This window comes from Prionailurus bengalensis, chromosome E1, assembly GCF_016509475.1.
Source record: "Prionailurus bengalensis isolate Pbe53 chromosome E1, Fcat_Pben_1.1_paternal_pri, whole genome shotgun sequence".
NCBI lineage: Eukaryota > Metazoa > Chordata > Mammalia > Carnivora > Felidae > Prionailurus > Prionailurus bengalensis.
The window spans coordinates 41,015,793-41,036,540 of record NC_057347.1 but is presented as its reverse complement, the minus strand read 5'-3'; the positions used below and the strand labels follow the sequence as shown (position 1 = coordinate 41,036,540).

Sequence of the window (20,748 nt, the reverse complement as noted above, 5' to 3'; positions counted from 1 at the left end):
GTCCGGAGTAGCCCCAGGCCGACAATACAGAGGTCAATGGAAAGGTCTGGTTTTCTCCCAAGCCGCTGACCCTCTGGGCTGCACAGGGATGGGTGTGTGCACCCCAGGACAAGTCCCTCCCCCAAGCCAAGGACCCGGTCACCCATCCCCTCCGCCTTCCTACCTTGGCCGCAGCCTAGCCCTGGCCACAGTAGCTGTTTTTGCTCTGTGGGCTCTCCTTCCTCCTCCTTCTGTTTGCCCAAGTTCCCAATAAACCAAAGTCCATATCCGGTTTACACCCCTTCAGCTCCCCTTGGCCTCAACTACCCCACCCCAGACCAGTGGGATGGAGGGAGGGGCTTCAGAGCAGTTCAGGACTTTCATGGGGGAGAAGGGGAAGCCATGAAGTTACTCCAATTCAGAAAGCAGTCTGTCCCTAAGCTGTGTTCCATCAGCACTCCCCCACACAGCCCACCCAGCAGATGTAAAACCACAGGCCCCCTGGAGCCTGCCAGCACGGGGGCACCTTTTCATTTACAAAGGCCATAGGCCTCCTCTACCCTCTCCTAGGCTGGGATTCACTCAGGGGGCAACACTTCACAGCCCTCCCTATGCCCATTCCAGTAGTAACTTCCAACAGGAGGCAGTGGGGATGAGCTTTTTAATATCATAAAATCAGTGTCGGGCCTGGCCTCTCACTGCCAGGCCCCTTCCTGGGCCTCCTATCTTCATGTTGCCTGGAAGGCTGCCTGCAGCCAGGGCTTCTCCCATCCCCTAAGAAGGATCCAGCACCAGCCTGAGAGGGGAGGCAATAGCAGCTAAGGGGGTGGGAAGGGGAAGAGACAGAAGCTTGTGCAGGCGTGTGTATGTACTTACGTGTGTGAACACATGTGGAGTTATAGGTTTACAGACCCTGGCTCAGGGACAGTCTAGGATGGGAGAGGAGGTAGGGCAAGGAGAAGCACATCTTTTCTCCCAGGCGCCTCAGCCTCGCCCTTCCCCAGGGACAGAAACGTGGGGTAAGTGGGAAACCCATCCCTGGACTGGAGCCCTTTTGAGTCTGGTGGAGTCACAGATCCAGTCTGTGGGGTCACTGGGTCTGTCTCCTTTTGAAAGCCCTGGAAGGGTGGGAGGTAAGAAGTAAAAGGAGACAGGTCTCTGCTAGAAGAACTTGACGCCTCGGCCATCGCTGACAGTGATGATCTCAGCCTTGTGCTCCTGCTGTAGGGCCTGCAGAGCCCGGAGTAGGGTTGCTTCATCCAGCCCATGGAACTCTGGAAGGGAGAGATGTGTAGTCAGGGACACTTGGCTCCTGGGGGCTCAAGGCCCCTGAGGAGAAGTCTAGCTGGAAGCTGGGACCCCTTGAGGCCAGGGTAGACATGTACCACCTATACTGCTGCCGCTGCCACCAATCCTTCCTGGGTACGCCTTAAGAGTAAGGGGTGAGAGAAAGCCAGAGTCTGCACAAAATGTGAGTTCACACTTATTTTCCCCTTCTGGGTTCTTCTGTTGGACTCAACCCTCATGTGTATCCCCCACCCATGTGCCATTAGTATCTGATGTATGAGAGTGACACCATCTACTTTTGGGCCACAAAGTGGGGGACAATTAAACCTAGGAACGTCAAGGTCCTTGACACTGGACACTGACCCTAGTTTGCACACCTGTACCCATTAGGAGCACCTGTCCTAACACAAAGTATAGCCATACCTCTGACCAGGAGACTGTTAAGGGCCAGCACAGATATCTGCCCTTTCCTAGTTAAAAGGAGCGAGGCTGGGAGCCAAGGGCCAGCTGAATATCTGGAGATATGGCAAGATATTGCAGGGAGATGTGAGAAGCAGGTGGCAAGCCCTAACAGGCTTGCACACCTCACTCCCTGCGGGGGCCTACGGCTTGAGTCAGGGAGCTTGCTTTCTGAGGAAGCCTCCAGTTTTGCCCAGCATGAGTGGTGGGCTGGGCATGGTTGTGGCACTGAAGTCATGAGGCAATGGTGGGAGTAGCAAGCAGAGGCCTGTAGGGCAGGGGGGAACAGCCAAGACCTGTAAACTCTGTTACGGCAGCCAGGGCCTGGCAGAAAGGGGAGCTGCCCTTTCCTCCCCAGCTGAGATTGGAACTTTTGGTGATCCTGGGATCAGAATATGAAGTCAGAGATAAAAAAGCTAAGAGTATATTTACACTATGTAAAAATCAAACAGTATATAAATCCTCACCTGGCTAGAAACTAAAGTATTTAAAAGGCCTAGGGGTGGGGATGGTGGCGTTGGCCCAATCCCTTCAGCTGACACCCACAAATCTTGAGCCCTCTGTAAGTATAAAGGGTGAAAGAAAGCCAGCATCAGCAAAGAATGAGATTTCAGGCTTAATCTTCTGCGCCGGTTCCTCATTCATTATCTACACCAGGAATTCTTAACTTTTCATGGATCACAGATGCCCTTGACAATCTTTTAATATGGACTCTATCCCTAGAAAAATGCACATATCCCACTGACAAAATTTGGGGGTATTTTGCATGTAAATTCAGGTGGCTTAGGGAAACCTTGGACATGGGTTAAGAGCCCTTCTATCATGTAGTATTTGGAATTCAAAGGCAGGGATGGGAAGTCTGAATGTCAGCTGAACAAGGACTGGAGGATTCAGATGACAAAACTGGAGGGAAAGGGAGAAGCATTACCCTCATCCTCTGTGTCTTCCCCATTGGTCAGCTCATAGAGAGTGAACACGGAGTTGTTCTGGCCACTCCTGGAAACCTATAGACACAGAAAACAGTGACTGAATAAGGACCAGGGATCTCCTGGAAGGTGAGCTCACTGACTCCACCTATCTGACCCACGAATGATACCTGTCCCCAAACCAGGGCTCACTGTCACCTCGGCAGGAGTGGCCTAAAAACCACAACCCCTACAGGTGCTATATTTATACGTGTACACACATATATGGAACCACTAAACCACAGGCCTTCACATGTCTGAGGAGTGACCTCTCATTTTGTTTTCCTGTTCAGGAATAGGTGGCATGTGTTTGTTATATTTAGGTTGTTGATGCTTCTTCCCCTCTTCTCTCCCTTGGGAAAGTTTAGGGCTGGTGGTGGCTAGGAATTTGGGGAAGACAGTTTGTCCCCACACCCATACTGGTTCAGAATGTCTCATTCATATTGTGGACAGCCCCAAAGCGCCTAGTGGGGGAGGGGCCCCAGGGTTGTTGTTTTTTTTTTTTTTTTTTGCCCTTCCTTTCCCCATTTATCTTCTGTGGCCAGAGACGCCAGCCAACAATAGTACTCATGGTTCCCAGCACTGCATTCTCCAAACATGGCCTCACGTAGCCTCTGGCCTCCTACAAAGGTAGGGAAGTTCTATGCAGCCTAGGAAATTGAGTCATTGAAAGAGGTTTGCCTGGAAGACCTATACTTCCTCTTTCTTCCCCTTCCCACTTTGCTCAGTCCAGACCTAGGAACACCAGGTATCTGCTGAACACAGATATAATTCTCCTTTGCCATGGGTCACTGTGGCAGAACAGTCTCACCCACTGATAGATGAGTTTCCCCCATTCTTCTGGCCTTCGCCACATGATCAGGAAGCTAGATTTGTTCTTATCCAACCACTCCAGGTTTCCTACAAAAAAGATACTTATGAAAGTATCTTACGCTAAGAAGGGACAAAAGGCAAAACCAATGTATAAAGAGTGGAAGAGATTCAGCTTTCAGGAAGTGAAATCCAAGAATTGTTTTACTATTATTATCTGCAAGGCACCAATTCTCCTTCCACCTTTCTCCAGGTCTCAGAACACAGATGGAGAGATTTCAATAATGAATACCAATAGGGAAAAAGACCCAGGGAATTGGACTATCTTCTATATAGAACACTATGGGCTCCAAGCCAGGGGAGAGAAAAAGAAAGTTGTTAAAAGCAAAGACTCATGGGGCACCTGGCTGGCTCAGTCAGTGGAGTGGGTGACTCTTGATCTTGAGGTTGTGGGTTCGAGCCCCATGCTGGGTGAGAGAGATTACTTAAAACTAAAATCTCAGAGAAACGTGGCTGGCTCAGTTGGTAGAGCATGGGACTCTTGATCTCAGGGGTTGTGAGTTCGAGCCCCATGTTGGGTACAGAGATTACTTAATAAATAAAAGTTAAAAGAAATAAAGTTAAAAAAAAAAAAAAAAAAAGCAAAGACTTGTGCCAAGCTGCCCTCAGGAAAACCCAACCAGGAGGAAAAATAAGGAAATCTGAGGACCTGAACCCACCTTTCTTCCTCAGTTCCTCTAATACAACCTGGATTGATTCCACAGGAAGCTTCCCTGGTTTAAAGTTAAGGGAACAGCATTGATGGAATGAATTAGGTGGGATAAAAACTCTTGAGGCCAGTCTCATGCGAAGAACCACCTGTCCCCTTCCTCTCCCTCCCACACACATATATGTGCAATTCCCCAAAAGGCTATAAATTGGCACTTCCTGGATAAAGGGGGGAGGAAGGTAAAGAGATACTAGTTCAATTAAAAGGAAGAGCTTTATGGGGGCACCTGGGTGGCTCAGTCGGTTAAGGGTGGGACTTCAACTCAGGTCATGATCTCACAGTTCCTGAGTTCAAGCCCCGAGTTAGGTTCTGTGCTGACAGCTCAGAGCCTGGAGCCTGCTTCGGATTCTGTCTTTCTCTCTCTGTCCCTATCCCACTTGTGCCCTCTCACTCTCAAAAATAAATAAACATTAAAAAAAAAAAAAAAAAAAAAGGAAGAGCTTTAGAAATGAAAGGCACTCCCTTTTGTCACCATCTGTCTCCTCTTCTTCCTTCAGACTTTCTCCACAGATATTTTAGCTATGAATCAGGAAGCAAAAACAAATGACCCTTACTTCCTGGGAGAAGGAGAGTGGGTAGAGAAAATTACTTAAGGTAGTACCAGAGTTTGAGCTTCACTCAGAAGAGGACAGGAGATTCAGAGTCAAAAGGGCTCAGGTTGGAAAACCGGGGACTTGGCTTTGGGTCAGAGATTCTAAGCCCGGAATGACACCTGGGTATTCATCACTACCTAGGACTGGAGGGTCTGATGCTGCATTTGCATTGGGGGTTGGGGCTAAAATGGAAGTCAGCTACACATATGGCTCCTTCCCAAGTCCAGTCTGGGTGGGAACCTGCCTACTGGGGTGAAGGGGGTGTGAAGTCTGGGCATGTGTGCAAGCGCAGAAGTGCGTGTGTGTGGGCTGTGGAAGAGCCTGAGGGAGGATACGCTGTAGCTTCACGTTGTTGAAGAGCGGGCTCTCCTGAGCTTCCATCACCGTCATGCTGGACTGTTTGTGCAGGCGGCAGAAGGACAGGACCAGCGAGCACCAGGCGGCCAGCTGCTTCTGCCGAGTGTCCACATTCGGCTGCAACCTGCCGGGTGAAGGGGGTGGGGCGCAGAATTAGAGGGCGTGAGAGGGCGAGAGGCAGCACAGACGCAGGCGCGTCTGGGGGACAAAGTGAGGGACTAAGGGTGGTGGCGACCGGGTCCTTTCTCCCCCTCCCCATTTGAAGCATCAGGGCTGAGCCCGGGGTCCGGGGCAGGGGAGGGAGGCACAGCGGGGCTTCTCGGGGTCTGAGCCTCACGTAAAGAAGGGCGGGAAGCGATACTGCCACGGCCACTCGAAACTCATCGCCATCGTAGTAGCCCAGGAAACCCGGAACCTCCGGGCCGAGGACTTCCGGCCTCCGCTTCTGCACGTCCGGGCAAAAAGCACAGCAGAAAGGTTCCGGAGGCCTTTCCCGAGAAGGGCCGCCCAACGGAAGGTATCTTGCTTCTCTGCCAGTCTCTTGCTATGAACCTAAAAATCCGTACCGTTTAGAGCCCAGAGAAGTCTCATTCAGCTCTAGAAATGGGCAGTGACTTCCCCCAAAGCGGCATAGCTTGATAGTTTGTTTCACTCTGCTAAGGCTTCTTTTAATATTAACACGTGTTAGTTGCATTTAACTTCACTCACAATTCCCCAGCCTCCTCAATTACTGTGTCCTTCGACTCCACCATTCCCTGGTCTCCTGCAGCACCCATGGGAGCATATTTGTAGCTTTTATTGCTGAAAATGGGTCAGCTTCCATGATTCACTGCTGCCGTTTTGGACCACAGCCATCTATCTCTCACATCCTCACCTTCCTAGTCTCAAGACTCCGGACCCATTGTGGTCGTATTTGACTCCTTACCCAGCCTAGACTACCCAATTCTGTCTGAACATGCTGGCTGAACCCCAGATTCCCTGACTAACCTCACTGCTGGGCTGTCGGTGCAGCCCAACACTTTTATTGACTCCCTGTCACATCCCTCCAGGTAACTCTTCATTTTTCCGGTCGTCAAGTCATTCCACCTGTCTCCGTCTTCCTCCTTTCTGCAGAATGCCTTTCTCTATTTTGTGAACTTCATGCCGAACATGTGAACTTCTTAATCTTTCCCTTTTTGTCCCTCTTTGTCACCACACTTAATGCATCCCACAAGAATTTCTCTCCACTTTTACCCCTTCATTTTGGATTCAAAGGAAGAAGTGTCACTCCTCCTTTACAAGGCCAACCTTTGGCATGTCTTCTTGCCTCTCTTTTCCAAGTGCCTCCAGGACTTCTCTGGGTGTCATCTACCCTCTTTTCCTTTCCTCTGGCTCTTCTCCCCTAGTTGACAAATATGCATAGGCCATCCCTACTTGAAAATATGTACAGTTTCCTTGACTCTGTCACCCTCTCAATTTCCTATCCGATCTTTAACCTTTCCCCCACCCAAGTTCACCCTTCATTGTGCACAGTTCCTGATCCACAGTAGTACCCAGCAAATATTTGTTATATGAATGGATGGACCATTCTGTTGACAATGTTCTTTCAAAAGGCACTATCTCCTTTGCTTCCATGGCACTGCTTTATCCTTGTTCTGCTACTGTCTCTCTGATCTTTCTGTCTCATTTCCCCCTCATTCTTTAAATGTGTAATTTTCCATGGGGCACCTGGGTGGCTCAGTTAGCTAAGCATCCAACTTTGGCTCAGGTCATGATCTTGCGGTTTGTAGGTTTGCGCCCTGTGTCAGGCTCTGTGCTGACAGCTCAGGGCCTGGAGCCCGCTTCTGATTCTGTGTCCCTCTCTCTCTCTGCCCCTCCCCCACTTGCACTCGCCCCCCCCCCAAATATAAACATTAAAAAAAAATAAATGTGCACATTTCCTAAGAACCTAACCTCAGCTTTCTTTCCTTTCCTTTTCTTTTTTTTCTTTATTTTGAGAGAGAGAGAACCATGCGAGCAGGGGAGGTACAGAGATGGAGAGAGAGAATCCCAAGCAGGCTCTGCACTGTCAGTGCGGAGCCCGACTTGGAGCTCAAACTCATGAGCCATGAGATCATGACCTGAGCTACATTCAACCGACTGAGCCACCCAGGTGCCCTCTCAGCTTTCTTTTCTTTCTTTTTTTTTTTTTATGTTTATTCATTTTTGAGACAGAGAGAGAGAGACAAAGTGTGAGTGAGGGAGGGCAGAGAGAGAGGGAGACACAGAATCTGAAGCAGGCTCTAGGCTCTGAGCTGTCAGCATAGAGGCCTGAACTCATGGACCTCGAGCTCATAGCCTGAGCCAAAGTTGGAAGCTTAACCGACTGAGCCACCCAGGTGCCCTTTTAGCTTTCTTTGCAATACATCTTCTGTCTTAAGAACTTTCATCCTTCTCATGGTTTCACTTGACATTTCTGTGCAAAAGATTCCTAAATCTGTATTTCCAGCTCCAATCTCTTTCTACCACCAACACCCCTCCCATTTCTAACTCTCTGTGGGACATAAAAGCTTGTTCCATTTTGAGCTCATATTGTAAATCCCTTTCTACATGCCAGCTTCTCTCCCTAATGGCCATTTTCTACCATTACTTCCATCGTTGTCCTAGTAACTCAGATGCAAAGCCTCAATCAGCTCTAACCTCTCCTCTCTTTCATCTCCTTCATATCCAAAGTCCCTCCCCTGTTTTTAATCATTTCTTCTACTTTTTATTTTCTATTTCCCATTCATCACTCCTTTGACCCATGTCCTCTTTTTCTCAAGCCTGGATTATCACAATATTTTCCTAATTCACCTGTTTTCCTATTCTCTTCCCTGGGGGAAATGCACTCCATCCTCAGGCCTAGTCGTGTACAAACTCTGCAATCACCCTCCTGTGATCACACCTCAGCTAGGTGTGACCCCTCCTTTTTTTGCACTTATATAACATTTGGTTTGTATCCCTTTCGTGACTCTAATCACACACTCCATTGCTTTTGTTGATTGGTACACATGTCAGCTCCCGTACTAGATGGAAAGTCATTGAGAGCAGAAACCAAGTCCTAACTTATCTTTCCAACACAATATACCATACACAGTATTTTATACCAGTATGCCCTTGATGTACATTAGTAAAACACATGAAGGCAAATATGGGCCAAAAGGAGGATAGATATATCCCTGGGGAAGACCAATGCATTCATGGGAACAGAGCAGAGACTTATCTCAGGTGAAAACCCAAAATGTCCTAGGGAACAGGTATGCCCCTAGAGAGACAGATATGCCCTGAGAGAAGTCTATCTCAGAGGATGAGTAGATACATTCTAGGAAGCATACAGATATCTATCTGTGGAATAGACAGGCATGTCCCAAGGAAATGGATATGCATGTACTCAGGGAGGCAAATATTTCAGCAAGGAGGGAAGGAAAGTCCCTGACAAGGCTCCACGTGCCACAGAAAATAAACAGGTGTCTTTATGGAGAACAAAGTTGTTCTCTAGTATTTTTTTAATGTTTATTTGTTTTGGGGAGAGAGAGACAAACAGAGCACAAGCAGGGCAGGGGCAGAGAGAGGACACACACTCCAAAGCAGGCTCCAGGCTCTGCCTGAGCTGTCAGCACACAGCCTGATGTGGGGCTCGAGCCCACAAACCATGACATCATGACCTGAGCCAAAGTCAGACACTTAATTGACTGAGCCATCCAGCTGTCCTTGTTCTCCAGTATTTTTGATGATCTGGAAGAACTGAAGATGAAGGTTCTCTGGGGAAAACTGGGCCTCACTGTCCAGGGAACATGTAAGAGTATTCATATACAGAAATGGTGAGTTCAGAGGCTAGGTATGTCGCTAGAAAGTGGGAAGGTGTCTTAGAGGAGTATCAGTATGGCTTAGGAAGCTGATAGAAGGGTTTGGTAAGAACTAATGGTTGCTATGGGGATGACAGATGTTTGATTCCAGGGTCCAGTCTCCTCAGCTTTGAGCTGCTTCCAGGTCATATCCATCTTCTGGCTGTTAGCTCCAGTGGACACCAGGGGGCAGTGTGCTAACAGGCTGTAGGCCACACCCCCAGGGTCCAGGACAATGTAGGATGAGGGCCAGGGACCTGGACGGGGAGTTCTGTGGTGGAGTTAGAATAAGTCCCACTGCCTTTCCCTTCAATCCTGAGCTCTTTAGGAATGAACTCTTTTTGGTCATATCAAGGTTTCTATTCCTAGGCCCTGGGAGTAAACTGAGGCATGAAAAAGAGGAAAATTCAGAGCCCCTAGGCAGTCCCCCTTCCTTCCCACAGGAGTCACAGCAGAGATTCCACCCTTGCCCCTTCCCCCACACCTCCCCAGCTGCCATCCAAGCCGGAAGGGAGTCTCTTCCTGCAGGTTTCCTGGTGTTGGTTTTGGATAAGGACAGGAAAGGCCCAGCCCTGGGAGGAAGCAGTGTAGGGGGTGGCTTTCAAGTGGGGGGAGAGGAATAGTGAGGAGCAGGCAAGTGAACAAAACAGTGCTGGTATCCAGATTTTCCAGCTCTGCTGCCCAGAGCTGTGGGAAATGGTAGAGACTCTGGGATGGGGAGGGGATAGTACCAAAAAAAAAAAAAAAAAAAAAAAAAGTTTTATTTTGAAGATTACAAAACTTGTGCCACCACTGGGCTTCCATTTCCAGCAATTCAAGGGTCTGTGGTGGGGGTGAGAGTGAGAGAAGGAGGCAGGGAGGGGAAGAGAGAGACCTGGTGGTGGCAGGGGAAAGGAGTAAGATGACTGCTAATAGCTCATACCACCAACCCTAGGCCTGGGCCTCGCTGTCTTTACTCCTCCACACCACAAGGGTGACAAGGAAGGGGATGAGGCAGATGGGGGCTATGATCATGGCCAGGAGCACATCCTCTGGAGGGTCTGATAAGGTGGGCTGCATCAAGGAGCAGTTGGCAAAGTGGATCTGGTGAGTCTCAAAGATGATCTCTTCTGCCAAGGGATTGGGGAAACCCAGGCCAAATGCTTCTGCAAAATGCTCCAAGCAATATTGCAGGTCGCTATAGGGCCTGGAAGCAAGGGAAGACTAGAGTGAATATGGGGTTGGGCCCAGAGAGAGGAATACCCCACACTCAAGGCCCACACACAAGGAGCAGGCCCCACCCCTGGTCCAAGCTGCCCTAGCACTGCCCCTACCTGCTAATCATGGTCCAGTCGCACCAGTCCTTGGGGATAGAGTCCATCTGCTCCTTATAAGATTGCCAGCAAAACTGGGCATTCGCCTTATAGTCCTCCATCTTGTTCTCTGTGGGCACAGATGCTGCACACTGACCACACCCCTGGCCCTCCCTCCAAGCCCTCAGGTCCAGGTACTTCCACTGTTCCTGTCTTCAGACATGGCAGCCACCAGGAACAGCCTCAGAAAGTTTCCCAAGGAGAGAGTCTCAGCTCAGAAAAATGTTAATGCCTTCCATGTGCTCAGCACTTCCCAGCCTGATGGGGAACATCCATATACGTTTTTTTCTGGGGTCTTCTAACCCACCTGAGGTGAGCCAGCTCAGAGCTGGGGGCGGGGGGGGGGGGTGGTGGTGGTGGTGCGGGGAGGGTGGGTTGTGGGCTGAGAGGGAGAAAGACCACAAGGAACCCCAGGAGAGAACGGAAGGGAGTTTAGTGCGATTTCATTTGGGGTTGGGGCCTGCCTTGTGGGAAAGGGACCCTCCCCACTGACCTAGCTCTCCTCGTTGCCCTCGGCCACCTTCCCAGAGTCGCGCGGTACACACCTTCTGACTTCAAGCTGCCTTCAGTGGGAAGAAGCTGAGCCAGGGACTCCTGGGGCTTCAGGACAGCTGTGAGCAGAAATGGGGGAAGGAAGGAGGATGGCGGGGATCTAGGCGGTGGAGCCTGGAGGAGGGGTCTGAGACCCTTGGAAGTCAGAGCTACTCGCAGAAGAGAAAGAAGAATAATCCAGGCTCCCAAGGGGTGCTTCAGTGACTGGAAGAGAGGGCTGATACCAGCTCCCTCCCACTCACATCCAGACCCCAAACCCTCTTCCTCCAGGCCAGCCCCAGACCTCCCAAGACCTCTCCGCCGGGCCCCCGGCACCCCACGTTCCTCCAAGTGGGAAGCAGTTCGCGCTGCGCCTTCACCGAGGTGGAGCCGGGGACTGTCGGAGGACAGCGCTGTTCCGCCCTCACCCCGGGGCCCGTTTCGGCCTTGGCGGTCCAGCCCCCCCCCCTCCCCTCCGGGCCTCCCGCGCCTCCCGCCCGAGCCCCGGGGCGCAGCGCTCACCGCCCAGCAGGAGGAGGAGGCGGAGCGCTGCCGGTCGCCCCGCGAGGGTCGTAGAGAACCGCGGGCCGCCGGCGGCGCGCTCTGCCCGGAGCGAGGCCATCGCGCGGCTAGCAGGCGAGGAGGGGCGGTGGCGCTGAGCCGGGCCCGGGCGGGGGCGCCTATATCCCCGGCCCAAGCCCCAGGAAGCCGCGCCGCTTCCTCGCAGGGGCTGGGACGGCTGCGGCCACGTGGGGGGCGGGGGCGACGCCCGGGGCCCGCGGGCCGGAGGGGGAGTCGATGCCCCACCCCGCCCCGGCGCCCGCCGCTCTCTCCGGCGGGTCGGCGTTGGCCCACTCTTTCTTCTAGTTCACCCTGCGGGGCTGGACAGCTCCCCTCGTAACCCCAGAACCGGGACGCATTTCCTGGGCTGAGCCGCGTGGCGCCCAAGGACTCTCCCGAGTCTCTGAGCATCCGCTCCCGGGACCCTAGTCGTCCCCTTCTCTTTCGATGCGGGGGCTGAGGAAGGGGGTTAGCGTGTTGCTATCGCGGATCTGCAGAAGAAAGGGGCTGGGAGTTCAGAGGGCCTCTCCACGCCGCAGTATCTAAGGAAGGAGGTTGGGGCTGTCTTGGGCCGTGGGGGAAGGGGCTCCTGGAGCTGGGCTCAGAGTTCCCCTTCCCCGGGAACACCCACTGATGTCAACTCACCCGCCAAAACTGGGGAGGAGGAGATGAGGGAGCCAGCCCTCCAGAGTCAGGAGAAGGCCTGGGGATCCGGGCAGAGGGGAAACCAAAATCCAAATACCCTCCCTTCGGAGGCACCTCCTGGGGCCTCGATCCACACATCTGATTGGGGGGAAGGGCAAAAGTAAGATTATTTCATTCCTAGGAAAAAGGTGTCATAAACCGGATGGGGGGGGAGGGGCAAAAGTAAAAGATTACTCCATTCCTAGGAAGAAAGTGGCCACTACTCTCTCTTCAAGACCAAGGTTGTGAAAAGGGAAGGGTTTATTTAGAACCTACTATAGGTGACTTCATTCACAAGGTGGGTACATTATTGTCCCTGTTTTACAGGGAAAAAAGCGAAAGCTCAGGGAAAAGAGCCCAGAACTTGAGTTCAGAAGCTCTGACTGGTATTTCTGTCTTCCCACTCCCTAGCCAGATAGCCCAGAATGATCTTGGTTACCTTGATGATCTCTGCTTACTCTCCTGTAAGATAAGGACATACATCATCTTCCTGGATAAACTGTACTGAGGACAATGTATGTGAAAGGGCATTGGACTCACTCAGTGGACGTTTCCTTTCCTTCTTTCCTAAGGACTTGCCTAAGGTTACACTGCTATGAAGCAGCCAGGCTGGGCCTGGGGCCCCAGGGGCCCTGACTTCTGCCATACCACAGCTGTCTCTGTGTCCTGAGCCAGAGCTTCATTAGCCTGAAGCAGCCGAGCAGCCCAGGAGCTGGTTTGGCCCTGGCGTTCAACTCCAGACACAGCTGTCAGCACTGAACTTTCCTAAATTACTCCCAGACACTGACCCCTGGACTCAGCTGCTGCTCTTGTCCCAGTTTACTGATTTCTGCCCACCATAAATTATCTTTCATGATCTCTCTTCAAATCTTCATCTCAGGGTCTTAGGCTCTTGAATTATGGCCACTAAAAGCCTGTTGTCCTCCTCCATCACTAGGGTCAAGAGGTTGCCTTGATAAGGCATCCCAAAGAAGAAAGGAGGTGGCCCAGTTGGCAGGAACCCCAAAGCCCTCCTGGTGATTGTCATCTTCTGCAATGTGCAGGAAAGAGCCAGACAGCCTCAGAGCCACATCAGGCCAGGGACCGAATCCATTCGTTTCCTCCCACCCATGACTGCCCTTTTCAAGAAGGAAACATGGTCAAGAGGGAGATCTCTGGGTGATAAGATGGGAAGGGAAAGCATGGAGGGACAGAAAACAAAACAAACCATTTCCACTGGGCTGGGGCCAGAAACACCTGAGCCCACCGTGAATTAGGAATGGGGTTGGGGATCAAGATTAAAGTTGACGAAAATAAATGCTGGGTTTTAAATAGGGCAGTATAGTATCGTTTGATAAAAACAAACAAACAAACAAACAAACAAACAAACAAACAAACACAAACGAGCATTGGTTGGGATTCTAAAGGCAAGTTCTGCTTCTGTGTTGCTGTGTAATCTTGGGCAGGTCATTTCATATCTCTGGAGGTCAACATTTTCATATATAAAATGACCTTAGAATCAAAAGGGAAAATATAGGTGACTCAGTAGAAAATGTTATCTTTAGCCTGGAGCATGACATGGAGACCTCCAAAGGGAAGTTTGATGTAGTCATTCCTGAACTTGGGAGTCTAACCTTCCCATTGGAGAATCTGGGAATTTTCCCTCCTCCTGATTTTCCTCTTCCTACTTTTCCTTACCAGTTGGACATTTGGCTGTTTCATTGACTCCTGAGGGCATCCTGGTAACTGGGGGTCTGGTATTGGGGTACTATGGGGCTGAAAGAGGACCAGAGACTTCGCTTTGCCATAGAAGACAGTCCTATGTTCTGCAAGGAGGGGACAGAGAAGGGCTTCATTAAGGACAGAAACTGGTTCTTTTATGCAAATCCTGTATTCCACCCATGGACGCCCTCTTCCCTTCCCTTTTAAACCCTACTGCTGCCTTAAAAACATACTTTCTGCTATAAAAATATACTTAATTTTTTTTAATGTTTATTTGTTTTGAGAGAGACAGAGAGAGAGAGAGAGACAGAGTGTGAGCAGGGAAGGGGTAGACAGAAAGGAAGACACAGAATCTGAAGCAGGCTCCAGGCTCTGAGCTGTTAGTACCTGAGCCAAAATCTTACACTTAACTAAGCCACCCTGGCAGCCCAAAAATATACTTTCTAATTGCAGGTAATACACAAGTATATACTCATTGCAAAATATTTAAACACAGAAAACTTTATACCTTTATTCCTTTCTCACTTCCCTATATATTTTGGACTTAAAAAAAACATAAATGGGATATAATATCTCTGTTGTTTGATGACTTTTTTTTTTTTTACTTTAATAACATGTTTTGGGCTTCTTTTCACAATAGCACATACAGATGTGCCTCTTTTCTTTTAACTGTAGTATAATATTATCTGTAGTCTTTTTGTCTCATATCCAGTGGAGTCTGGTCTTTGTTTCCTACACACTTCCTTAGTCCTCTGTCCATATTCCACACCCACTCCTACTGCTTAGGAAGAGAGGGATCTAGTTCTGGTCCAGCTGGACATTAACCTGAGATTTATGGCCCCAACCTAGACTGACTTTTCCTTGATAGGGATCCTACTGCCAGGTAAATTCCCCTTCTTGTTACAGGGGAAGGGACATCCTGCCTGAAACAAGAAGAGAGGTGAGTTGATCCTTAAAAGAAGTGCCATTTTTAATCTTCACCCTTCCCCCTACACCCAAATCCAGAACAACATAATGTGGAGTAAAAAGCACTGGGGGCCTCCTACACAATGAAATTGCATGCAGAGCATCCTGGAATCAGCATCTCTACCATGTAGAGACATTCACATATGCTGGCCTCTTCTCCAGCTGTCTGCAAAATAAAGACCAGAGCTCAGGAGAGGATGTGGGGGAGAGTCAGGGTCAGGGGAGCCAGAAGTCCTGGCTGGGAGGGGCTGATCCTTCCAAGCTGGAGAGAGGAAACAGATTTCTTTAGAGGGCAGGGAGGCAGCAGAGAGAACCAGAAGAGCTGCAGCTGGGGAGCCAGCTAGCTAAGGGAGGGAAGACAAAGATGTAGGGACACAGCTCCATCTCTCCCCATCTCCTCATCTCCAGAATGAAGGAACACTCAGTGTGAGTATGGCCATCCCACAGAGGGAAGAATGGTTATTGGAGAAAGCTTTGGCTCTCAAGTTAGAAGAAGCAGAGAAAATGATTAGGCCATATTCCTCATCAAATGCTGGTTCTTAATGTAGCTACCATTTATTGAACAATTACTATGTGATGCATAGTGTGTTCTCTGACACATGTGCTGAGCTTTGCAAATATGTCTTAAAACCTTACCACCGTAACATTAGAATTATCTTGTTTGTGGGTAAAATGGGGAAACAGGAATGATGTGCCCAAGGCCTCAAAGGTAGCAACTGACAGTCAGGATTTAAACCTGGGACTGCTTGATGCTAAGCTTCATGTCTTAACCATTGTGATGTATCACCTCCCTCTCAATCTACATCTGAATATTGATTTCTTACTGGGTCTTGAAAATGAGGTTGAAAAGAGGAGAAAAGGATAGAGAGTTTCTTCCAGGGCCAGATAGACCCCTCCAGAAATAAGAAGATGCTGCTTTACCCAACTACATACATACAACCTCCTCCTCCCTTCCTTCCCAGATCCAGGCTGGACCATGACATCATATGGTGGAGGCTGTTTTTCTGAAAGGGGAAAAAAAACCCCACCAGACCAGATTTATAAGAAGGACATTCAGACAGCATGACTGAAGAGGACCATGGCCAAGTGACCATAGCCCACGCCCAGCAGTGCTGAGAACACTGCTGGTCCCTCGGCACCTGGGGCTGACTCATGGTTGCTCTCAGGACCCGCTGCCAGACGCCAGGGTTGCTTTCACTCTTCCTCCGTTCCTCAGGACTGTCCTATGAAACCATCCGCAGGAACGCTTCTACCTGCTCCCAGCACCCCAAGAGTTTAGATGTTAAGTAACATGAAGATGCCCTGATGATCCCCACCAGTATCCTTGGTACTTCATACAGATTGTTTCATTTAAAACTCATGACTTAGGGCACCTGGGTGGCTCAGTTGGTTAAGTGTTCGATTCTATCTCAGCTCAGGTCTTGATCTCAGGGTTATGAGTTCAAGCCTCAAGTTGGGCTCCATGCTGGGTGTGAAGCCTAAGTATAGATAGATAGATAGATAGATAGATAGATAGATAGATAGAGTAAAATTCACAACTCTATTAAATCAGGTACCATTGCAATCCACTTTCCAGATGAGGAAACTGAAAAGTTAAGTAATTTATCCAAGCTCATGCAACTAATATTGGCAGATATCCAGGTCTTCTTAATGCTGAAGCCAGAGTACTTAACCTCTGCTCCACAATACCTGATAGAACCCGTTAGCCAGCCTGCTAGAAAGAACCAAATAGAAAGGGATGCAAAAGACAGGCCGGAAGGGTAACCAGACAGGATTCCTCATGCCAGAGGACTTTCCTCCCTCTGTATGATCCCTCTCCTGACTATGCTTGTTTCACTTACAGACAGCATCTTTTCACATCCTTTTCCCCAACACCTTAATGCATTAGATGGACAATGAAAAAAACTCATGATATTATGAAATAAAACATTTTTGGGGCACCTGGGTGGCTCAGTTGGTTGAGCAACTGGCTCTTGCTGTTGGCCCAGGTCACGATCTCGTGGTTCATGAGTTTGAGCCCCACATCAGGCTCTGTGCTGACAGCTGCTCTCACTGCCTTCCCCTGCTCACATTCTCTCTCTCTCTCAAAAATAAATAAACATTTAAAAAAAACAAACACACACACAAAAAACATTTTCTAGATCTTAACATCCCACATATGTTGTGTTGAACACTTGTGGTATCTGTGATGTGAGCTTAATACTACAAAAGGCAAGATTTTCTTCACCTGTAAAATGGGAATAGTAATAATACCTATAAGTTATAAGATTTAAAGCACTTAGAGCAGTATATAATATTATTATTATCATATAATTATAATCAATTACAATATATAATTATAAAGCATTATATAATTATATAATGCTATATAATTATATATTATAATCCATTATTATATAATTATAATGATATTTAATTACATATTATATATTATTATTATTATTATTATTAATTATTATTTCTATTACCTTAGTGGTTAAGAGAACACATTTTGGAGTCAAGTAGACTTGAGTTTGGAGCCATCTCCATCACTTATGTAGCTGTATGTGACCCTCTGCAATTACTTAACTCCTCTGGGCGTGTTTTCTTATCTGCAAAATAGGGTTACCATTGTGTATCTCACCTAGCAGTAAAGATAATGCAGGTCAAGCATTTGACCCAATGCCCGGTGCTAGTAAGCATTTGATAAATGGTAGTCACTATCATAAGGTGTAACATATATGGTTATGACAATTGTATTTCCAAGATACTCTGGGATCCTTCCAGTTCTATAATTCTGTTCTTTTCAATACACAATTTTATTTATTTATTTATTTATTTATTTATTTATTTATTTATTGCCTATTTTATTAAATATTTTATATATTTATTTAAAAATTTTTTAAAAATATTTATTTTTGAGAGAGAGAGAGAGAGAGACAGAGCGCGAGCAGGGGAGGAACAGAGAGAGAGGGAGACACAGAATCCGAAGCAGGCTCCAGGCTCTGAGCTGTCAGCACACAGCCCAATGGGGGGGCTCAAACCCACAAACCAAGAGATCATGACCTGAGCCAAAGTCAGACGTTTAACCGACTGAGCCACCCAGGCACCCCATATTTTATTTGTTTTTGAGAGAGAGAGAGAGAGGGAAAGAGAGAGAGGTTGGGGGGAGGGGCAGAGAGAGAGAGGGAAACACAGAATCTGAAGCAATGTCCAGGCTCTGAACTGCCAGCACTGAGCCTGATGCAGGGCTCAAACTCACAAACTGTGAGATCATGACCTGAGCCAAAGTTGGATGCTTAACTGACTGAGCCACCCAGGCACCCCTCATTACACAGTACTCTTTATTTAAAAGAATAGAGACTTCAAAGCCAGATAGAATTCTAGCTCTCCTACTTACCAGCCATGTGGCCATGTCCAATGTTTTCAATCTCCCTCTCAATGCCCTTCTCTGTAAAATGGGAACAATACCCACCTCTCAGGCATCTTGCAAGGATTACACAAAATAACGTAGGTTCACACCCAGTCCAATATCTAATGATTACATGAATGTTAAAGGTGATTTGTTAAACACGTAAATAAATGTAATCTATGTTCCTTTATGTACAGTGTCGTGGATGTAATCTGTAGATGTATGTAATGTACTTTTCTTGCTCCAAAAGTGTCTCTGTGACCTGGTGTTCCATCCTAGCTAGACTAGGATTCAAAGAGCCATAGTATCAGCAGTGTGAGACCCTGCTGATAAGCCAGGGAAGAGAGAAGGGGAAGTTACAGAAACAAGAGGAACTCCCCTTTCCTGTCTGGCTAGGATTTTTTTTTTTTTTTTTGTCTTCCACATAGGCTGTTCCCTACTGATATGGGGGTCTGTCGAGTGTCCAGCTTTGATTGGTATCTCCAGTACAGAGGGAGTAAGGAGCCCCTTGCCTTTCAGGAACTGTTTTCCTCTGAACTTGCAGAGTCCCAAACACATTTCTCTTTCTGGCACCACTGGTGAGAACAGAAAGTCATGGAGAGAATCCAGAATCATGATGTCAGAGCTAGAAGATCTCAGAGAAAGGAGGAAGTAGAGTGGCCGGGGTTCAGAGCATGGGTTTGGGGGTCAGAATGACTGGACCCAAATCCTGGCCACACCAGCTGGGTAACCTTGGGGGCAAGTTCCAGAATCTCTTTAAGCCTTAGTTTTCTCAGCTATAAAATGAGGATAAGAATATTACTGGCTTCATATGAAATGAGATGACCAATTGTAAAGCACTCAGCACAATGCCGGGCACATACTGAATGGACAGTATTTGAAGACTGTCATGTTTTCTCTAGTTCTGCAGTTTTACAGTTGAGGACCCTGATGGCCAGAAAGGAAGCATAGCTCATTAGCTGTCCACCCGATCAGGGCTACTTCCCAGGCAAGGCTGTGCCAAAGGCGTGTCCCGTGAGATCAAGGCCCTGCACTAACTGTGCCAAGGGAGCAAGAACGGGCAGCACCACCCTAGCTGTGGGGTTGGAGCCTTCAGAGTATGTGCAAAGTGAGGCATGAATCCCACCCAAGTAAACCCCAAAAGAGAAAGTCCCTTCCTGCTGGAATTATTTATTTTGTAATTAACAAAGGCTAAGGAGGCCCTTTCTGAATTTTGGCTTGGAGGTTCAGAGTTTAAACTTATAACAAACAGCCATGAACAAGGGTTTATTGTGGGCCTGTTCTTACTTGCTGAATTGAATGCATTATTATGATCCCTATGCAACTAGGGGTCAGGAGCTAAGTACCTGGGGCGGATAGCTGGGTTTTTTGAGATCAGAGGACAAAATGTCCAGGAGTGGAGAGGCTTCAAAAATTGAGCCATGTTTTCAGGCTCAGTAACGTCCAGACCTCAACTTGCTTTAGAGCTGCCTTTGCCTGTAAGTGTTCAGGGAGGGGTCTGGCACTTCAGCTGGCCCCACCAACGCCTGGGCAGCAGCCCCAGTTTCTGGTGACCTTCATGCAGGCTTTTAGGTTGTGCTTTGCTTTGTTTTGTTGTTTGTTTCTCCACAGCAGGGTGGCCTTCCCCTGCTTCTGGGTGGGAACTGGGGAGGGGGAAGGGAGGATAGTTTGCTCCCTGCTCCCATCTCCACAGCTGTGTTTATGCTTCCCTGTCAGGGACTGTCTGGGGCCCAACCTTTCCTCGGTCCCCTGTGTCCCCTTAGAGAAACGCTATTTGATCTCCCTGTGGGCTTCACGAGGGAGGGGCATTATGAGCCCAGGGGTCACCATCCAAAGGGGGCTGGGAGGAGGAAGGGAAAGAGGTTGGAAAGGAGGAGAGAATAGTGCAGAAAGCTCTGTTTGAATTCTGGGAAGCATCATCTTCTTCCCTTTCTACCAGTGGCCTGAAGACCAGCAGGGGACAAAAGTACACTTAGAACGTGACAGCCCCAAAAGGAACACAACACGTGACATGTCATTTCTAATCACTGGATAGAACAAAATCTTGCTTTGTGATGGGGACATGAGCACACAAAGCAGAACAATCTTCCCCAGGGCTTCACTGGGGCTCATGGTCAGATACAGCATGTTAAAGCCAGCAAGATCATGTCAAAATACACGCAAATTAAAAAGGATTTAAGAAAATGGTCAAGTAAATAATGCTCTTCTTCTCCAGGGAGCAAGCTGAGCTGGTATTAATCAGTATACTAGTATTGCTGGACTCTTGGCCAAGCCTGGGAGAATGGCTGCCAAGGCAAATCAGGCATCAGGTTTCAGAAATTAAACACATAATTTTATTTTTCCACAATAAGAAATTTTCAGAAAAAGAATCAGCCCTATTAGACTACTCAGCACACTTTGTCCAGTTCCGTTCGGCCCCAGAGGCCTTGGATTTAAGAGCAAGATGAGCAACTGGAAGCCAGGAGTGACATAGTTATTCCTTTCTCCTATTAACTGCCTGG

The 20,748-nt window shown here is 48.5% G+C and overlaps 2 protein-coding genes across 3 annotated transcripts; both read right to left on the bottom strand.

Annotated features, from left to right (window-relative positions):
• Window positions 1-622: 622 nt before the first annotated feature.
• Window positions 623-5,686, bottom strand: VPS25 (vacuolar protein sorting 25 homolog). The gene is made up of 6 exons (XM_043584577.1): window positions 5,557-5,686; window positions 5,198-5,343; window positions 4,220-4,273; window positions 3,502-3,590; window positions 2,654-2,729; window positions 623-1,253 (listed from the first exon to the last, which is right to left on the bottom strand). Exons 1-6 carry the CDS (start codon window positions 5,607-5,609, stop codon window positions 1,141-1,143), a joined length of 531 nt encoding a protein of 176 aa, XP_043440512.1. The 5' UTR covers window positions 5,610-5,686; the 3' UTR covers window positions 623-1,140.
• Window positions 5,687-8,686: 3,000 nt separating this feature from the next.
• Window positions 8,687-11,688, bottom strand: RAMP2 (receptor activity modifying protein 2). Of its 2 annotated transcripts, none has more exons than XM_043584563.1 (4): window positions 11,467-11,688; window positions 10,959-11,024; window positions 10,375-10,483; window positions 8,687-10,247 (listed from the first exon to the last, which is right to left on the bottom strand). In XM_043584563.1, the coding sequence occupies exons 1-4, from the start codon at window positions 11,564-11,566 to the stop codon at window positions 9,992-9,994; spliced, it is 531 nt and encodes a 176-aa protein (XP_043440498.1). In that variant the 5' UTR covers window positions 11,567-11,688; the 3' UTR covers window positions 8,687-9,991. The 2 variants fall into 2 exon arrangements, with proteins under 2 accessions (XP_043440498.1, XP_043440497.1); XM_043584562.1 differs by having other exon boundaries at window positions 10,959-11,114; window positions 11,467-11,674.
• Window positions 11,689-20,748: the final 9,060 nt, after the last annotated feature.

Coding starts and splice junctions, on each gene's coding strand:
- VPS25 (XM_043584577.1), bottom strand. CDS start 5,609: ATGGCGATGAGTTTCGAGTGGCCGTGGCAGTATCGCTTCCCGCCCTTC. Junction 5,344..5,556: donor CGCTTCCCGCCCTTCTTTAC/GTGAGGCTCAGA, acceptor TTCACCCGGCAG/GTTGCAGCCGAATGTGGACA. Junction 2,730..3,501: donor GGAAACTCATCTATCAGTGG/GTGAGACTGTTC, acceptor CTGTGTCTATAG/GTTTCCAGGAGTGGCCAGAA.
- RAMP2 (XM_043584562.1), bottom strand. CDS start 11,566: ATGGCCTCGCTCCGGGCAGAGCGCGCCGCCGGCGGCCCGCGGTTCTCT. Junction 10,484..10,958: donor AGGCAGCTTGAAGTCAGAAG/GTGTGTACCGCG, acceptor CTGTGCCCACAG/AGAACAAGATGGAGGACTAT. Junction 10,248..10,374: donor GACTGGACCATGATTAGCAG/GTAGGGGCAGTG, acceptor CCTTGCTTCCAG/GCCCTATAGCGACCTGCAAT.